At 38.8% G+C, this 18,074-nt stretch overlaps 2 protein-coding genes across 3 annotated transcripts; one reads left to right on the top strand and one right to left on the bottom strand.

The window, feature by feature from the left end:
- Positions 1-3,493: 3,493 nt before the first annotated feature.
- Positions 3,494-8,121, top strand: LOC116213019 (calcium-dependent protein kinase 24). Its single transcript, XM_031547819.1, has 9 exons — positions 3,494-5,065; positions 5,155-5,497; positions 5,735-5,858; positions 5,953-6,096; positions 6,252-6,404; positions 6,636-6,751; positions 6,935-7,102; positions 7,261-7,494; positions 7,611-8,121. Exons 1-9 carry the CDS (start codon positions 4,863-4,865, stop codon positions 7,752-7,754), a joined length of 1,629 nt encoding a protein of 542 aa, XP_031403679.1. The 5' UTR covers positions 3,494-4,862; the 3' UTR covers positions 7,755-8,121.
- Positions 8,122-8,935: 814 nt separating this feature from the next.
- On the bottom strand, positions 8,936-17,189 carry LOC116213946 (probable E3 ubiquitin-protein ligase ARI7). Of its 2 annotated transcripts, none has more exons than XM_031549109.1 (15): positions 16,708-17,189; positions 14,902-15,026; positions 14,561-14,663; positions 14,383-14,473; positions 13,879-14,051; positions 13,623-13,727; positions 13,447-13,535; positions 12,534-12,641; positions 12,243-12,360; positions 12,041-12,130; positions 11,859-11,906; positions 10,735-10,806; positions 10,481-10,580; positions 10,271-10,400; positions 8,936-9,880 (listed from the first exon to the last, which is right to left on the bottom strand). In XM_031549109.1, exons 1-15 carry the CDS (start codon positions 16,879-16,881, stop codon positions 9,610-9,612), a joined length of 1,797 nt encoding a protein of 598 aa, XP_031404969.1. In that variant the 5' UTR covers positions 16,882-17,189; the 3' UTR covers positions 8,936-9,609. The 2 variants fall into 2 exon arrangements, with proteins under 2 accessions (XP_031404969.1, XP_031404970.1); XM_031549110.1 differs by having other exon boundaries at positions 12,270-12,360; positions 16,708-17,187.
- Positions 17,190-18,074: the final 885 nt, after the last annotated feature.

Below are 18,074 nucleotides of genomic sequence, written 5' to 3'. Positions count from 1 at the left end.
AGAATAGATGATTAGATAAGTTCATCTAACATGCCAAAGAGTCACGATGACATATTTGATACTTTCGGTTCATGATTAGTATAAGAGTTTATTACTTCTACTTTCTAGCTCAAATATTCGGCATTTTATACAGTCAACCACAAATAGTAAAAGTACTAAACACTTAAACTAAGTGTCAAATGTGTCACCCTAATATGTTAGAATTTCCATTAATTAGATCTCTCTCCCCCCCCCCCCCCCCCCCCCCCCCCCCCCCCCCCCCCAGTTTTTTCCCTTCAAATCTAGTATGAACTGTATTATTTTAGAAATGCATGAACTATCATTTAATCCCCTATCTATCGTCCATCAAATTTTTTCTTTAATTTTGCTAACATGGTAAATGGTCAGGTGATATGGCACTTAAAAAATTAGAAATAATGTAAAATACATAGTAAATTTTAAAGAAAGGAAAATTTCCGAAAATACTAAGAAAAATAAAATAAAATAAATACATATAATGAAATTAAAAAAAAAGTAAAAAGAAAAAAACTTATCTTGGCGATCCTACTATTATCGCCCTAGGAGAACAACTGTTAGGAAAGTCGTATCGACCCAATAGTGAGTTTGTTAAACGTTGGCAGTTTTAGTGGCAATATTAGAGACACTGTGAGCCTGTTGGATTTGATTAAAATTGAAACAGCCTTAGTTAAGGTCAAGTTGTCGGAATGAGCTATCCATGACTCAACCAAGGAGCCAAACGAAAGGTAATAACCAAAGAGGCGAATAACCGGCTTGACATACAAAGCAGTTATGTTGATCTCCGAGGTGTAATTGCACTTTGAGATTTCCAAAAACTAATTATGTGTACATGTGAAAATGTATAGCTAAAATTTTACTCACAAGACTAACTTTTTATTTTTTAACTTTGAATTTTTCATTTCCAAATCTATATACAATATATAATGTCAAGATGTAAAAGGAGGATGAACGTAGTTTTGTCAAGTGTCACTTTTGACTTCTCTAAATTTCGTCAAGTGGCATCTTCTCAACCTTCTTCAATGCAGGTAAATAAACTAATTTAAGAATTTGTGCAATATTAAATACACTCAGAAATTAAAAATGATGCTAAAAGAACTTATTTATTTAAAAATTCATAAAAAAAACTTTTAAAAATTTCTTTACTAATATTAAATAAACTAAAAAAAATAATACAAGTAAATTGATTTAAGAATTCGTACAATTTAGGAATAAACATATCTTTTTGAATTCAATTAATTAAAATTATTTTATTTTTTCAGATTTCAATTCTACAAATGCTTAATTGTATTCTTGAAACTGTAATTGGATTTTTCAGTTTAAAAATGATATTGAAATATTCTTCTAAAATTTTTCACTCAAGACTTACAATATTGAAGTTGTAAGGAGGTTTGGAATATTTAAAAACTATTATAAGTTCTATGTTAATATTGAATATAATTAAAATTTAAAAATGATGCTAAAAAAGTATTTGTTTAAAAGATCATAAAATGAATTGAGTAAATTTAGTTTTTATTTCTATTCATTATAATAAAAAATTGAAAGTTTTAAATCCTATAAGTGGTTTATTTTTGTACAAAAGATATAAATCCAAATATCTTATGCAGTTTTAATATTGAAAATTAAGAATCTTTTTAGGAACTTAAAAGTTTTAATTAAGTACCTTAATTTTAATTAAAATAGTTTTATTCAGTGATTTTACTAATCTATATTTATATATATATATATATATATATATTAGTGCTTTTCAAGTGAATAATGTAGTTTTCTATATAAATAAAGTATTTTTATGTAAAACTTAATACTTTTGTAAATTTAATCCTTAAGGTAACTAATTTTTTTAAAGATTCAGTTAGAAAATAAAATATGTAATTTATGTAAATAATAATCCCGCATAGCATGCAGGTGAAACGGGTTTAATTAATTATTGAAAATCTCATGAGGGTAGTATAACCCCTTAGATCTGCTTGCCTCCATCTTTTTCTGCCACGCTACTCACTTTCCATTTAGTTATTTACCCTTCATTCATCTCCCAATAGCCCATTCCTAAGATTTGCCCTCAGCTAAATTTTTTTGTTTCTCAATCAAGCCCAAAAAGTTCATAACAACTAACCTTTGCCTAGATAAGTTTGCTTCTCCCTCTTTCGTATATAATTCTCTTTGAGTTATTTAATTTTATTGATATTTCTGAAAATTATTATAAATTTTTATTTTCAAATTTTATTTTTGAAAGATGTTTTACTGAATTTATATTTATGTTTCTTAATTTTCTGATTCTTTATTATTTTTTAATTTATTTTATCCTTTTTAGGTTTTTCTTTCTTTTAGTTCTTTTGAAATTTATTGAATATTTTTCATTTATATTTTTTTTTGAATTTTTGTTATTTTTATTAAAAGTTTATTTTTTTTTCAATCTTTTTCTGATTTTTTTTATGTATTGTATATTATATTTTTTAATTTTTCTGGTGCCACATCATCCATTCGTTTGCCATGTCAACAAAAGTTAATGAGAATGGCTATGGGTGGTAGATTTGTGGCTAAAATGATAATTTGGGTATTTATATGCAAGAAACAATGTTCATCAACCCCGCCTAAATTGCACCTCTGATGGTCCAATCAACCTCTTCTGCCTAGTCTCAGCACGAAATTTGGCATCGCCATTGTCAGAGGCCCAAATTTGGCTAGTAGGGGAAGATTTCCGGTCGATAGGGTTGCCAAAAAATCCTAGCTAGCAAGAATCTCCATGTTGAGGGTCGGGGAGGGCACGTGAGGCTCCTCGCCCTACGCTTGGGAGTTCAGGGCGACCTCGGGATGAGAATGTCCAAGCCTAAGGCGATCCAGCGACAAACATCGTAGAGGCCACGGTTGGAATAAATGGAAGATTTTGTGTAATGTTGAGTACAAAAGTGAACTGAAAGAAGATAAAAAGGATTAAAATGAAAAGGTAAATAAATGTTTGTTTTTCCTTTTTTGTTTTTTTTTTGCTGGAAAAAAAATTAAGTACATGCTAATGGCCTAGAATGATAAGTACATTATAACTCCAAGAATCAATAGCCGCCCACCCAAAATATATTATTGCTATAAAAAGCACTCATTTATTCGTCATTGTAAAAATATTTGGTCTCATCGGAGCTTACTCCAATTCTCTATTACGGAATAGAGAAGGATGAAATAGAAAGAATCGAAGCAACTATTTCTGAAAACATAAGCAGACGCACGCACACACACACACACATATATATATATAATGAATCTTTTGGAGATATTCGCAAAAATGCTGAACTTGAAGGATCAAAGTAAAATTATGCAAAAGCTCATATCCTCCCCAGGGCTGAGTCTCCCATGGAAAGTTGGAGTATACTCTCAAGCCCCAGCACGCGCTTGTTTACTCGGCAGCGCGTCCGCTATCCCCCTCAAGCCCGAACGCGGTATCTACACAACCTATTTAATAGCAGCCACGTGGGAGCACTCACAGCTGCTTCCTTCCTTCTTCCCTCCCTTTTCCTTGCCTGATCCGTCTCATTTCCGGCAGCTTACGAGGACGCGGTTGGCCCGTCACGCCGGAATCCTCTAGTGCTCATTCTCCTCCTCCTCCTCCTCCTCCATATCCCGCAACGATGAGGCCGCGAGTGATCCCCACTGGCCATTTCACACGCAATCCTGCAGCTGCACCTCGGTGGGTTCCCAGACGTGGCCGTGTCCTTAGGAGCGTCCTCAGGGCGGTGTTCTCGTGCTTTAAAAGGCGCCACCGCGGCCGTCCCTCCCCCTCTGGGTCTCGGTCTCAGTCTCAGCTGAGCCCCTGAATGTCCTGTCAATGACAATGTGTCTGTCCGTACGATCACATGAACACCGAATGACCAATAACGAACAATGATGCAATTCCTTTTTTCTTGGACTCGTCACGTCGTGCTCGTACTCTGTATTTTTTCCTAATCTACATGTAGCCCTGGCCGCCTCATGCGTTTCACTTGGATCGTTCTCTTAGCTGTTCCGATCGATTTGACGATAAAGACCACATCTTATCGCCGGACCGAACAAAAGTTACAATTGCTGTTCACTTGTGTTGAAGTCCAATTTTTCAGTGTTCTCCTGAAACCTTCGGTTCTAAAGGGCCTAATTGCATTTACCAAAGTCAATAACCAAACTAATAATTAACAATTTATATAAATAAAAAAAGGTCTTCTTGCCCAAGGAAAAAAAAAAAGACATTCTATAGTATTTTGATAGTTACTTATTTTAAGATATATGAAACAGATCCCTCGTCCCCTCTAATATGACCGTACATACTCTGCAACATGCAATAAATTGGCCAAACCTCAACTCGGAATGTTATAAAGTTCGAACCGATTGCACTGGTAGAGGCTCGAGTATAACCCGATTCTTAGAAGATACTCTTATTTACAAAATAAATAAATAACTTTAATTTTTTTTTTAAAAAAGAAGGCTGGCAGTACCAAACGTTTGAGAAACGGTGCTCGGACGGCACACCCAGGGCAAGCCTATCTCCAGCTCTGCAATGAGGGAACTGTAGCCGTCAAAAGTAACGGCGGTAACGGCCCCGAGAAAAATGGCGGGTGGGGTAGAATGAACAAAACCACCACCAACTACTTTTCAAAAAAAAAAAACTATCTCCTCTGTAAAACGGAAAACAGCAAACAACCAATTCCTTCCCCCTTCATTGAATTTAATTCCGATCCCCAGAAAATCTCTTCCGTCTCCTCCGAGGGGCTCCGTTTGAGCTTCGTCCATGACACCGATGTAGATTTCGAGCGGAGAGGAATTAATTGATTAATTAGTTTTGATCAATTGATTGAAGGGGAAGGAGAATCTTGTGTTTTTGTTTTCTGATGGGGGCTTGCATCTCCGCAAATGCAAAGGCGGGGGCCTACTCGAAGAATCTCCCGAAGGAGAAGGGCAGCTCCCACCACCACTACAAGAACCGCCAGTCTCGGCCCCAATCTGGCCATTTCTCTGGCCCCATTCGCCGCTCTGCCCACCTCCGTCCCGTCAAGATCATCAGGGACCCTGCCGGCGATAACATCCATGAAAAGTACGTGCATAATAATCCTCGTATCTTTTGTTTTTTCCTCATTTTTTTTGTCAACCGGAGATCATTAAAATTTGGGAACTCCATGATAGGTACGAGTTCGGGAAGGAGCTGGGGCGCGGTGAGTTTGGGATCACGTACCAATGCACGGAGAATGAAACCGGCGAGATATATGCATGCAAGACCATATCGAAGGCGAAGCTGAGGACGGAGATTGATGTGGAGGACGTGAGGAGGGAGGTCGAAATCATGAGACACCTTCCCAAGCACCCGCACATTGTCACCCTTAAGGAGGCCTACGAGGATAAGGATGCTGTCTACTTTGTCATGGAGCTCTGTGAGGGAGGTGAGCTCTTTGATCGCATTGTGGCTCGTGGGCATTTCACGGAGCGGGCAGCTGCTAAAATCACAAAGACAATAATCGAAGTTGTCAAGGTAAGTCTAAATTTTCTGCTTGATCAAACTTGCTTTTTTCATTTTCTAAAAAAGAGAAACGGTCTGTTTCGAGCCATTGTGCTAACAGTCGGATTTGAAGCCACTCCAGCCTATGACTCCGGGTTGTTGCCCCGACCGCACTTGGCTTTGTCTTACCGGAAAGTTATATTACAACTTTAATGGCTTGTTTAGCAGATGATGAAGTCACAGTAATGTGTCCGAACTATACCCTTGCAGGTATGCCATGACCATGGAGTTATTCACCGCGACCTGAAGCCCGAGAATTTCTTGTTCGCTAACCGAACCGAAACGTCTCCGCTGAAAGCCATCGACTTTGGTCTCTCTACTTTCTTCGAACCAGGTATATTAGGATTTCCCGGATACATTATAATCATGTGAAACACAAGTTGAGCAAATGTGATTTGAAAGTTGGTTCTTTTGCACATTATTGGTAGGTCAGCGTTTCCGCGAAATAGTCGGAAGCCCGTACTATATGGCCCCCGAGGTTTTGAGGCGAGATTATGGACCGGAAGTAGATGTCTGGAGCACTGGGGTTATCCTCTACATATTGCTCTGTGGAGTTCCTCCCTTCTGGGCAGGCAAGTACTCCGTGTTTTACGTTTGGCCTGAAATGTTCTGAATGTCCGGGCCATGTTTAACGTTTAGAAAATACCGAATCTTGCCGTGGTGGTTATATGTCTTTCTCCAAATTGGTACTTTGTCTAAAATGGGAGATTGTTCCGAACAAGTGCAGAAACCGAAGAAGGAATTGCACAAGCCATTGTTCGGGGTGAGATCGATTTCGAGAGGGACCCATGGCCAAAAGTTTCGGCGGAAGCAAAGGATCTCGTGAAATCTATGCTCGAGCCAAATCCATACAGCCGATTCACTGTCCAAGAAGTCCTCGGTACGTTCCTCTAACTGATTAGTCCTGGACATATTAGCAAACTATGTTCAATAATCTGGGAATGTTCGAAAGCTTAAAGATCTTGTTTACGGCTAGCTAGTGTGTTTCTCCTTTCACGGGAAACAGTTTCAACATTTCAGTACTCATGCCGGAAGCCACGCACTATGTTTTCCGGAAAGAAAACATACGATTCGAGAATCTGGTTTACTAAAATTTTACTGATGCATACAGAACACCCATGGATACAGAACTTAGACAAAGCTTCCAACGTCTCCCTCGGAGAGAATGTCAGGGCTAAGATCAAGCAGTTCTCCCTCATGAACAAGTTCAAGAAGAAAGTCCTCCGAGTAAGTCCTCTGGAAAGCTTAATTAACCCCATAACCGAATCTTGATGAGTTTCTTTTCTTTCCGAGAAAGTCATCGGCAAATGATAATGATCAGTACACCTGTAATGCCATTGCAGCGTACTAGGCATTAATCGAGTTTAGGTCCAGCAGTTGTTAACGTTATCTTCTGGTGCTGTGTTGTAGGTCGTTGCGGACAATTTACCTGAGGAGCAGGTGGATCAGATCAAGGAGATGTTCTACACCATGGACACCGATAATACCGGGGACCTAACATTCGAAGAGCTGAAGCACGGGCTACACAAGTACGGGCAGCCTGTAGCGGATCCTGAGGTTCGGATGCTGATGGATGCAGTAAGTTTCTTGATGGATTCATCAAATTTACCTCTTTGATTCAGCATGTTCCTCGAGTTTATTTGATTGCGACTCCGAATCAATCAGAGAATTGCACTTGCTGCTTCTCTCAGCATGTGAGGAATCTCTAATTTTTCTATTTTGTGGTTATATAAAAGGCGGATGCGGACGGAAACGGAACAATAGATTGCGAGGAGTTCTTGACAATGTCGGTCCACTTGAAGAGGATCAACAGCGACGAGCATCTCTCTCAGGCTTTTGAATTCTTTGACAAGAACCAGAGCGGGTTCATCGAGTTTGACGAGCTGAGGGACGCCCTGGTGGACGAGCGGCTTGGCCCCAACAATGACCAAGTCATCGAGGATATCATATACGATGCTGATCTGGATAAGGTAAAAACTGATAGCGTCTTACTCTCAAGCTGAATATATGGACTATGTCAAAACTAGAATGATGATGAACATCGAGTTCAGTAATGCATATAATTCATCTGATTTTGGATTGACAGGACGGTCGGATCAGCTACGACGAGTTCAGGGCGATGATGAAGATGGGAATGGACTGGAAAATGGCGTCCCGCCAATATTCGAGAGCAATGCTTAACGCCCTCAGCCTGAGGCTCTTCAAAGAAAAGGGTTCCTTGAAAAATTAATTAAATTATTTCAAAAAGGAAAAAAAAGAAAAAGAAAAAGAAAAAGGAAAAGAGAGACAGAGAGCTTAATGTATGAAAAATCAACAGAAAAAACAAAAAAAGAGGGAAAACATTTTTTTCTTAATTTTCTAATTTTTTGTGAAGGCACATGCGGGAGGGGAGAATCCAATCTCAAAGAGGTAAATGTGATGAATTTGAACTGCTTACTTTCTTTAAACGTGCTTCAATTCAAATGTGTATATACATTTATTATAGTGCATGTATGTATGTATGTATGTCGTGACAAAAAAAGGGGAGGGAAAGCAAAAATTGGATATTTTGGAGATGTATTATAATTGCGCACGACTCAATATTTTTCATTGATTTATTACTTTCCTTTTTTCCCGCCTTCTTGGAGATTTGTAGTGCAGAGCTCTCAGACCTCCACTAACCATAGGGGAAAAAAGAATAGGACAATAGGAAAACTTCTTGATGATGTTTTTGTGTGAATATATTAGGAGCTATGGATTGGTTGTATTACTACTGATCGGATTTGTTTTTCAAATTGGAACTTACACCGATAATTACGTGTTTGATAATCACGCGTTTTATAGGCCATCCTATAGAACCAAACAGGTTGTCAATCCATAAATATGAAGAATGATGAAGAAGAGAGTAGGTTGTCGATGCAAATACGAAGAACGATTGAATTCGAGTTCTGGGTTCAAGTAGCTTTTACGCGTGGCGAGGACTATGGACCTACTAAGGATTAACGGATACAAATGTAAAAGCTAATGTAAAATCCTAATAACGCAAATCGAACAGAGAGATCCTAATTTCATTTTGATTGGAGCTTACACTACCTTGGGCTCCTTTCCTTTCGATTTGCACCATCTCGGTATCCTTTACGTTATTGTAGCGTCACATGATCCAGCCTGCTAACAACAAACCACAATGGCCGACAACATACTCAACGCTGAAGGAGGCTGTAAACGAGCAACCTCAAGCCCTATCTTCGGCTTGTGAGGTTTCTGTATTAAAAAACATAAAATGGATTTTGGCCTTTCGAGCGTTTAATTAGCACTCCCCATTAGCATCACTCCTCACAAGCACATGCGCAAAGGTCGAAGGCATCTCGATCTGACAACACTGCCATTCCGTGGCATATAATTTTTAGTTCCTGCAGACTCGAACTGACTGCCAACCCAAAACAGCATATAAAAGCAGAAACTGCAGAGAATACACGATATCCAGTGGCAATAGTATGGTCTCCGGGGAGAAAACAAGACGAGATGAAAGGGGAGAGATTTCATCAGACATTCCTGAAGAAGCTGTGCAGATGCATTGGTTGCAACACGAAGAGACATGAGACCCGACCCAACAGATAATTGACACGAAAGCAACACTTGCCCCATACATGACAAATCGTTTTACTGTCCGTCCCCCGTCCCCGAGAAACTACTACTAATATAAACTTTTTTGTAACACCTTCCCTGATCATAGTAACAATCAGGAGTGGAATCTCCATGAAATCCTTTTTCTTATGTGTATATATAATATACTTGCAATGATAAAAAAAAAAAAAAAAAATTCTAGACAGCTATGTACACATCTGAAACCGTTATAAACCCAGACAGGCAAAAGTAACACTCGAATTGTGAAACCTGCTTTCTGCAGCTGACGCTTCACTCCCTCCCCATAACGTCCTCCCAAATAAATAACCCTTCAAGAGGTGAACTTGAAGACCCTCATCCAACTGCTTTGAAAATCAAGAAATCCTAGCCTAAGGATCTGTGATTCGTCTGATCTTACTCCCTGAGAAGAGATTCTCGATCAGAGGAAATTCCAGTAGCAGGGAGATGCGGAGGGGATTTAATCATCGACGCGTCTGACACATTTGGCAGATGGCGGAGGACTTGACGTTAGCAAAGGTGCAGCGGTCGCAAGACCAGTGGCCAGAATCATCTGTTCGGCTTGTCGAACCAGCTCGAGCAGTTACCTTGCCCTTCGCACTCCGGCCTTTGCTGCTAGTGCTGCCTCCTCCATTCTTTGAGCTTGCTGCTCGGCTGCTAGCTCCATGGGAGTCCACATCTGATAGGCCATTCTCGAGTGCCCTAACTAGGTTCTCAAAATAGTTCTTCGTGACACTGTAACAGAAGTTAAGAGGGGAAAAATATTCATGAAAGGTGATCAGAAAAATAGTTTTATAATCAGTTCATCCACTGTCAGTTTGAAATGAAGGACGGTGGATCCTGATGCACCGACTTCAAGTGATTAAACTAATTTTGTCAAGTATTTAGAAAAAAAGGTAATTCCGAAGATCCCGCTACGCACTGCTCGCTGCACCAAGATAAGAAATAATTCTAATTCGGTAGGCAGAGGGGATGGTGTGGTGGGTGGTGGATGGTTCTCGATCTTTCCAGGATGATTATAACCAATAAGAAATATTTCATGCTCGACTGACGAGCAGCTCTCAAGCACTAAACCAATAGGAATATCTTAAAAGACCACCAGTTCATTGAAGGAGAAAAATTTACCTGGTAAGTCCAGCCAACTTTGTACGGAAGTCATTAAAGCTGCTAGATGCAGCACCTTCATCGCTGAGGAACTGATGTAGTTCCTTTTCTGCACACTGATGCAGCCTCTCCAAGCCAGACTCTGCCTCACCTGCTATGGGAGTCTCTCATAAAGTTTTGACCAAGAATAAATTATGTTGTACATATTGTGTAATAAGAGTATGCACAAACCTTGCAAATACTCGAAAAATTGTTTCCTAGCAAGTTCATGTTCTGGTAAATAATACCCATATGCATAAGTCCACTTGAGCACTCGCCTACACTCGACTATCTGCAGTCATTAAGATGACAAACATTCAGAATGGCATTAGGTTAGTCTTGTTTGAAACTGCCATTCTATCAACAAATGAACATTAATTGCATTTTTTTTTTCACGCTGTCAAGTTTTAGAATCCAGGTAAAGTAGCCGCATTATTTAACATCACCTGTTGCCATGCTTCTATGATGAACTTGAGCTGGGACTCGGGCTGGCATTGTGTGTCACTAAGCTTCTCGAGCTAATAAAAAATTGCCAACACACTTGTAAATGAAATATACAATGATAAAACAATCAAATCAGGCAGCACCAAACACACTAAGTCAACATAATCATAAACACTCGAATAAGCATGAAGCAGCCTGATGTAATATCCAGTAAATCTTTCTCACCTTTCGTTCTTCTAACATGACAAGTTGAACTAGTAGTATCACCAACATATATCTCAGGTAACTACGTGGTCCTTGCAGAACAAACAGATGTATCACCTTTATCCAGAGCAAATTACTTGGATAGAACAAAGCCAACATGAAAACTATTTTCCATTTACCACAACACAGGTTTATTTTCCAATTACAAAATAGTAATATCTTACTGGAAAATGGTCCAATTAACTCGTATCAACCAGCTCAAGCATTTCTGCTAGTATTTATACAGCAAAGGATCTCTTACAAATCATTATATAATATAGATATGCAACATTTGCATTGCATCTTTCATGAAACTTCAATCTGCATTTAAGAATTCACATAAAATTCAGATATCTCATTATCAGACCCAAATCTTCAACCAATTGAAAGATACCCATTCAATTGTTATATCATGGCAGATATGTTACTCAAATATAATCCACTTTAGCTATAAGATGATAGAGGTACATCATTAACTCTCCCCATACTTTAACTTGAGAACTTAATTCTTTTATTGAACTGCTATAATCCACTTTAAAATGTGGCTTTCGGTAATCCAATTACCATAGAACATTCTTCTATTGAACTGCTATAATAAGAGAATTCAATTCTTTCATAAAACTACTATAACCAGAGATCAGATACTTTCAACATCAAGAGGACATATTGGCTTTCAGTAAAACTAATCAATATACTCGGACTCACTACACAAAATAACTAATCTAGTCTTTTCCTTCTCTCATCAAGAGGACATACTGAACTGCCATGATTCACTTAAATGACACTCATTTAGGGAGAAAGGGAGAAATAGAAATTACTGAAATAGCAGGAAACAAGCAATGTATTCAATAAAAATTGCATAATATCAGCAGAGAGTACTTACATGCACAGTTTGCATCTGGTGCAAGTCAGCAAGAGCTTTCTGCCTTGACTGCCGAGTAGAAGAGAATATATCAGATATAATTGTGGGATCGATATTTAATAAAATTTAACAGTAGATAAAGAGGGCAGAGTTGAACTAATCCACTTCTCGGGACACAAAAATAAGAGAGATGAAGCACGTACAGATTGATTGCTCGCCCATCGCTCATAATAATGTGTGTATCTCTCCAGTGAATTCTTTGCCATCTCTCTCCTCCTTTCAGCCTCGTCATACTGAAATTTTTTTTTACGGAAAAAAAAATGAGAACTTCATTTTATAAGCATATCCAAACAACCAAATGCAAGTCCACATATCAACAGGAAACAGCATTATAGAAAGACATAAATTTTGTCCAAGTATTGAAGTTCCCACCGCTCCCTCCTGTTTAGCTGCCTCATAACGATTACATGCATAAAAACCACCAGTTCTCTCTCCATGATCAGACCACGCACCAAGACAAAGCCTGCTTGCACAGAAGGCAGAGAAATGAACAAGAATAAAAAAAGAATAGGTGACTCTAGACGAATTATGAGCCACACGCAAGGCTTCTCAAGAAATTCAGCATGATCGAAAATTATACTTTTCAGCAATGAACAAAAGAATAAACAAATATCCTCCTGGAGGACAATGGCTTACCAGCAGAACTCAAATTTACAGGGGGGAGTACATGTCATATGCATACACCCTTGGTTCTTCTCTATTGGCCGCTTGCACTTAGGACAAGGCTTTGAATTGGCAAGAATCCTGGATATCATTTCATCATATATAAGTATGACAAGTATAAATGGTTCAACATATCCTTGCCTTTGTTTTAAGGATATTTTTCCAAATACGAGAGCCATTGAGCAGAAATAAAATTAGCTATGAAAAATGGAAGACATAAAATAGGAGATAAATGACCAAGTGAAAGTAAGTTTCTCAAGATTGATATAATTCTTTCTCAAAACCTTTCTCATTTTGTGGTTCTACTTTCTAATTTGTTATCCTAAGCATAATTATTGTAATACAATATATTAAAATATTATTTTTCTCATTTTACTTAGAAATCAATATAATTTCCTTTCAATTAAATGTCATTTATCTCCAAATTTTAATTGACAAACATAAACATTTTAATTCAAAAATTCCGTGTTTTCACTAATAAATTCCAAACAAAGCATACCACTAAACGCCTCATCTAAACCTTCTGTATTTAACTATCAACAAAAAAAAAAAGATTTCCTGTATTTACAGAAAAAAAAAAAAGAAGACTCATAATGGAACTTTTAGAAACAAATAAAGTTCGAAGCATTTATTAAGAGACCTGTCTCAAAAATTAAGACATGCCATTGCAAATGATACTTTGACCTAGTAAATTGTTGAACATCAGGAAAATCATAATCCAAATAAAGTGCATGTAGATGTGCTGAATAAACAAGAGAGACCATTTATTTCTTCCAAGACATGCAGAAGAAATTGCCAGCAACCAAGGGCACAAAGCTCAAATGCAAAAGAAATAGCTCAAATGGAAAGCAAGTCACAATTTCTACGGTTGAACTTTAAGCCATACCAGTTCATGTTCTCAGACTCAGCACTGTTTTTCATTATCCACTTTGACACAGTACCACAGTCCACAGGACGGTGAGCTTCTTCTGTACACTGTCTCAAACCAAAACAAAGTGCACATGCTTTACAAATTATAAAAAGTAAAGGAAATGAAGGAAAGAAAGATGAATGAAAGCTTACATTCCAGCAAAAGTTGAACGAGCACAAGCAAGAAACATCATAACCTTCACTTCCAGCAGCATACTGTACAGCATACTCGCAACCAGGGGCTGGACACCATTTGGTCTGAAGAAGCAATGGCATGAAAGCAAAACAATCTCAATATTCTGTACACACACAACGTCCTCTTCCAAAACAATACTAATAAGAAAAGCTTAAATAAAAAAAGAAAAAAACAAATTCAAGAAAGTGAAGGCTGCATTGCAGTTTTGAATACCTTTCTATTGTCTTCAATATAGGAGCGAAGAAGATATAGAGAGTATTTCTTCTTCTCATCAGCAGGTGCTAATAAATCTATCATGCTTTGACCAACAGCAGCACAACAAGATGGATCAGGACATCGCAGTGACAAACATCCAGGACCGTCATTAATAGATGTGCCAATATAACCTATGTGCATTCAAGAAAAGGTCATCAACATCCAGGACCGTCATTACTGAATCATTTCAGAATATGAGACCAGTAGATAAAAGAGCAACTTAGTAAAGCAAGCTCTGCATAGGATAAATTTAAGAAATAAATTTGTCCTTCAACCAATGACAGAGACCAAGACTACAATTGAACAAGAAATATGGAAAAAAACAGTAATCGATGCACAAAAGATGATAAAGTTATTCGACCCAAGAAGAGATAAAAGATAAGGCATGGTCGATCATCCCATAAGTCACTTCATGCATTCCGAACACCCTAAGAAACTATCAAAACCAGAACTCAGACTAACCTGCCCAGCATGTGCTGCAAAAAGGATGGCCACAAGCAGCTGAATAAATCTTATCACGAGGAGAGGATTCAAAACAGATTCCGCAAGTAAGCTGCACGAGGAAACCAAGAGATTTTATGCCAAAGCCAAATCACTGAGAACCCAAAGCTCATCAAGTTAAATACTTCAAATTGCTTACTTCTCTAGCATTAGGGTATTGGACCACAGGCTTTTCCAGTAAGCCAACTACTTTCCGGACTCCGTCTTCATCAAACCATGCATCATGCACCTTACTTACACTCCTGCAATGAAAACTCTCTTGAGTACTCACTCAAACCAGTATAAGAAGAAAGACGAATCTATATAATATATGCTTCCCAACAATCAATGCAAGTACCAATTCTTCTGAAAGATTTAAATCGTAGAAAATTCCCAAGATAAGTTATTCACATTGGCACAGGCACTAGTGCAGTGAATCACGAGGACAAGAAACTAGAAAGCAATATCAGCAGCAAAAATTATTAAGTAAGGGCCCTATACCAATTATAATGGCGTAGTAGGATAACTGCATCATCTCTCTTTATAGAAAGAACAGTAGATACTCTTGCTATATCATCCTCCTGATGCTGTCGTATATCAGCTTCTGTCAGAATAGAGTAGTTTTGCTGGAAAAGAAACCATGAAAAATAATTTATTTAGATCAACTCAGAATACACATTGCCCACTCCGGCTAAAAATAATACAGATTAAAAGTCATAATGCAAATGTACAATTGGTGTGATCATTTGTCAATAGAAATAACTAAGGAAAAAGCAACATATCCCTTCGACCAAAACATGGAAGTGACAAATATTTTACTAAAGCTTCAAGATAGTTGTAGAAAAGAAAAATACAGAAGGCAACGAACTAAATGCAAAGAACCAAGCAAAATATATGCTCTGTTTGAAAGATATTTTTTTCTTTTTCACACTCAATCTGCTTGACACATATATTAGGAACCCATAAATAGAAGCCATGCAGAATAGACTGATTACGTCACCCTTTCACACTTGTAGTCATTCTCTCTCTCTGACAGTTGAGTTTAGGAATTCTAATTTATTTTAAAAGCTAACTCCTTGCTTGTGTTCATGCCGAGAGGGGGGAGGGATTGGTCTGGGCACAGAGTATCAAACGACAGTTTAATCTATTTCTACTCATGACAAAATGGTAAAAACAAATCAAAATTCTTCGGTCTTGGTAGTTCACCATTGACTGATCTCTTCAACTCTTTCCATATACTTCAGGTGAAGGAGACGCTAATAACATCACCATGGTTCATCATAGCCAAGATAATGGTCTACTGTCTCCCACCTGATTTAGCAGTTAATGTAGAACTAGTGATTTTCAGAAATTTTGCATTGCATGATTGGGCATCATAATGCCCTCCTCTATTGAGTTCCACTCGTATCAAAAGAACCATGCCCCCACCAAGGATGGAGCTCAATCAAGAGAACTAGATATGGTCTTTCTCTAGCTGGTCCAAGTACCCAGTTTGATGCATAAGAAAAGCCTGAGGGAATCTGTGCCTTGTTGGAGGTGAAAGAGCTTTTGGATGAGCAAAGCCATCAATGGAGCAAACTTTCAAATCGTTTGGCTTCTGTCAAGCTCTTGTTCAGTAGCGCTAATCCTTGCAACCCCCCACTCGGCAGCTTTCCAACTGGATAGGGTCTGTTCAGCAAATTGAGAGTCTACTCCAATGGCATATTCTGTGTCAACTGAACTTCCCTTATTCTTCCACTTTACTGTTCAAGTAAAAGTTGAGTTTCTCTCTATACATTTATCAGAAAGAAAGAAAATTTGCTGTAAACTTTGTACTACCAATCTTCTTTCCTATCTGCAATTCCTAATCCACCGAACTCAAGATCTTGATACACAACTTCCACCTACTCCGATCAGTAATAATACCTACATTAGAGGCCACACTGCTTCTTCACCTCACTCGCTGTACTCGATGGAGCATCCAGAGATCAAAGAACCACTGAAGCTACAAACCACATCCCCAAGCTGAAAACTTTTGCAATCAAACTAATTACAAGCATCCGAACCCAATAGTAAATCTACCAGACCGACAATCAGAGAGACCTCCGGACACTTCCATGATCAGCACACATAGATTACCAATCTTTATACCTCCGGGGACCATCAACACAAAAGGCAAATAAAAAGAATAAGCTGCCGAGCTTTCAACTGCAGCCCCGATGATCAATCCAACAAGAATCGGAGGCCCCCCGGGCCACAGAAACATCACAGCAGACACCAATTCCGACCAATCAGAGCACGAGAAAGGGGCCGAACAAGGGGGCTCACCTGATACCGATGAGCAGCGATGACATCAGAGTCGTCGTCGGCTTCGTCGATGAACTCGTACTCATCGCCGTCGGCGTTGTCGCTGTTGTAATAATCATCGGCCTCGCCGCTGTAGAAATCCTCGTCCAATGACTCCACATCGTTGGCGTCGTGCATGTCGTCCTCCGAGTCCATCAAAAACCCTAGACAGCTACCTAACCCTAGGGCACGGCTTCCGGTGGGACACAGGGAATCCGATGGAAACCACGCCGGAAAGGACGAAGACGGGGATCGGCGGTCGGATTGACGGGTAAAGGAATCAAGGAATCGAGACCGGGAAGGACGGATTCACTGCTTCGTCTTTGGTATGAAATCTTGGGGGGTTCGTGAGGATAAAATTATTTTATTTTCTTTAATTTTTTTCTTCCCTCTTTCTGTACGCTTTCTTTTTTGAGAGAGAGAGAGAGAGAGAGAGAGAGAGAGAAGGGTCTTTGACAATGAAGACGGCCAATCAAACTATAAACTCTTTCAGTCGGTCTTTTTATTTTCTCCAATATTTTCTTTCAGAGAGAGTCCACCTAATCTTCCATATCGATGAGAAAATATTCGGGAGAAATACCGCGGAAGTCCCAAAAGTTTATCATTTTTGTCGATCCAGTCTTATAAGTTTTATTTTGAACTTTTTAATCCTATAATGTTTGCTCCTTCAACATTTTTGGTCCAAATCATTATCAAGCACTATTGATGACGTGAACATTAACATCATTAAATATTTTCCAAGTGTCCATTAAATATATACGTGGAATATATAAAAATATAAAAAATTGTTTTCGAAAAGTATAACATTAAAAAAACAAAAAAGGAAACCCAACTCCTTGTCGAGACTGGGTTGTTGCCAGAGAGGGTCTCATCGGCGATCCCTAGCCCCAAGGATGAGGTCGCCGACAGACTCTTATGGCGTCGGCGACCTTATTGCGGGGTGGGGGCTACCGGCGAGGCCCCCACCTCCGACATTTTAGAGATCCGTGGTGGGATCTCTTAAAAAAAAAACAAAAAGATTTCATTCTCCACCGAGAAAACACACCCTTCTATCAATTGAATACTCAATATGTCTAAATCTTAACAAGAGAAATTGGTCAAATTGCAAATCAATCAGCAATTGGTCAAAGGGGAAACTGCAACTTGGTGATGGTTACTTGGGGAGGATGAGATTGGGAGAAAGAATCGTAACTGCCAGTGCTTGAGCTTCTCCTCATTTGGGACCTCCTTCTGGTCAGCCTTGAAAGCTTTAGATCTTGCCTCCCTCGACTTCACGGATCTCTTCTGTTTGTGCATTAGCGTAAACCTTGCGGCTTCTTCTCAGCTCAAAATGTTCTCCAAATCTGCTT

This window comes from Punica granatum, chromosome 7 (assembly GCF_007655135.1).
Source record: "Punica granatum isolate Tunisia-2019 chromosome 7, ASM765513v2, whole genome shotgun sequence".
In the NCBI taxonomy this organism is placed as follows: Eukaryota; Viridiplantae; Streptophyta; class Magnoliopsida; order Myrtales; family Lythraceae; genus Punica; species Punica granatum.
Note: the sequence above shows the minus strand (reverse complement) of the source record. Positions and strands in the feature narration are given on the sequence as shown.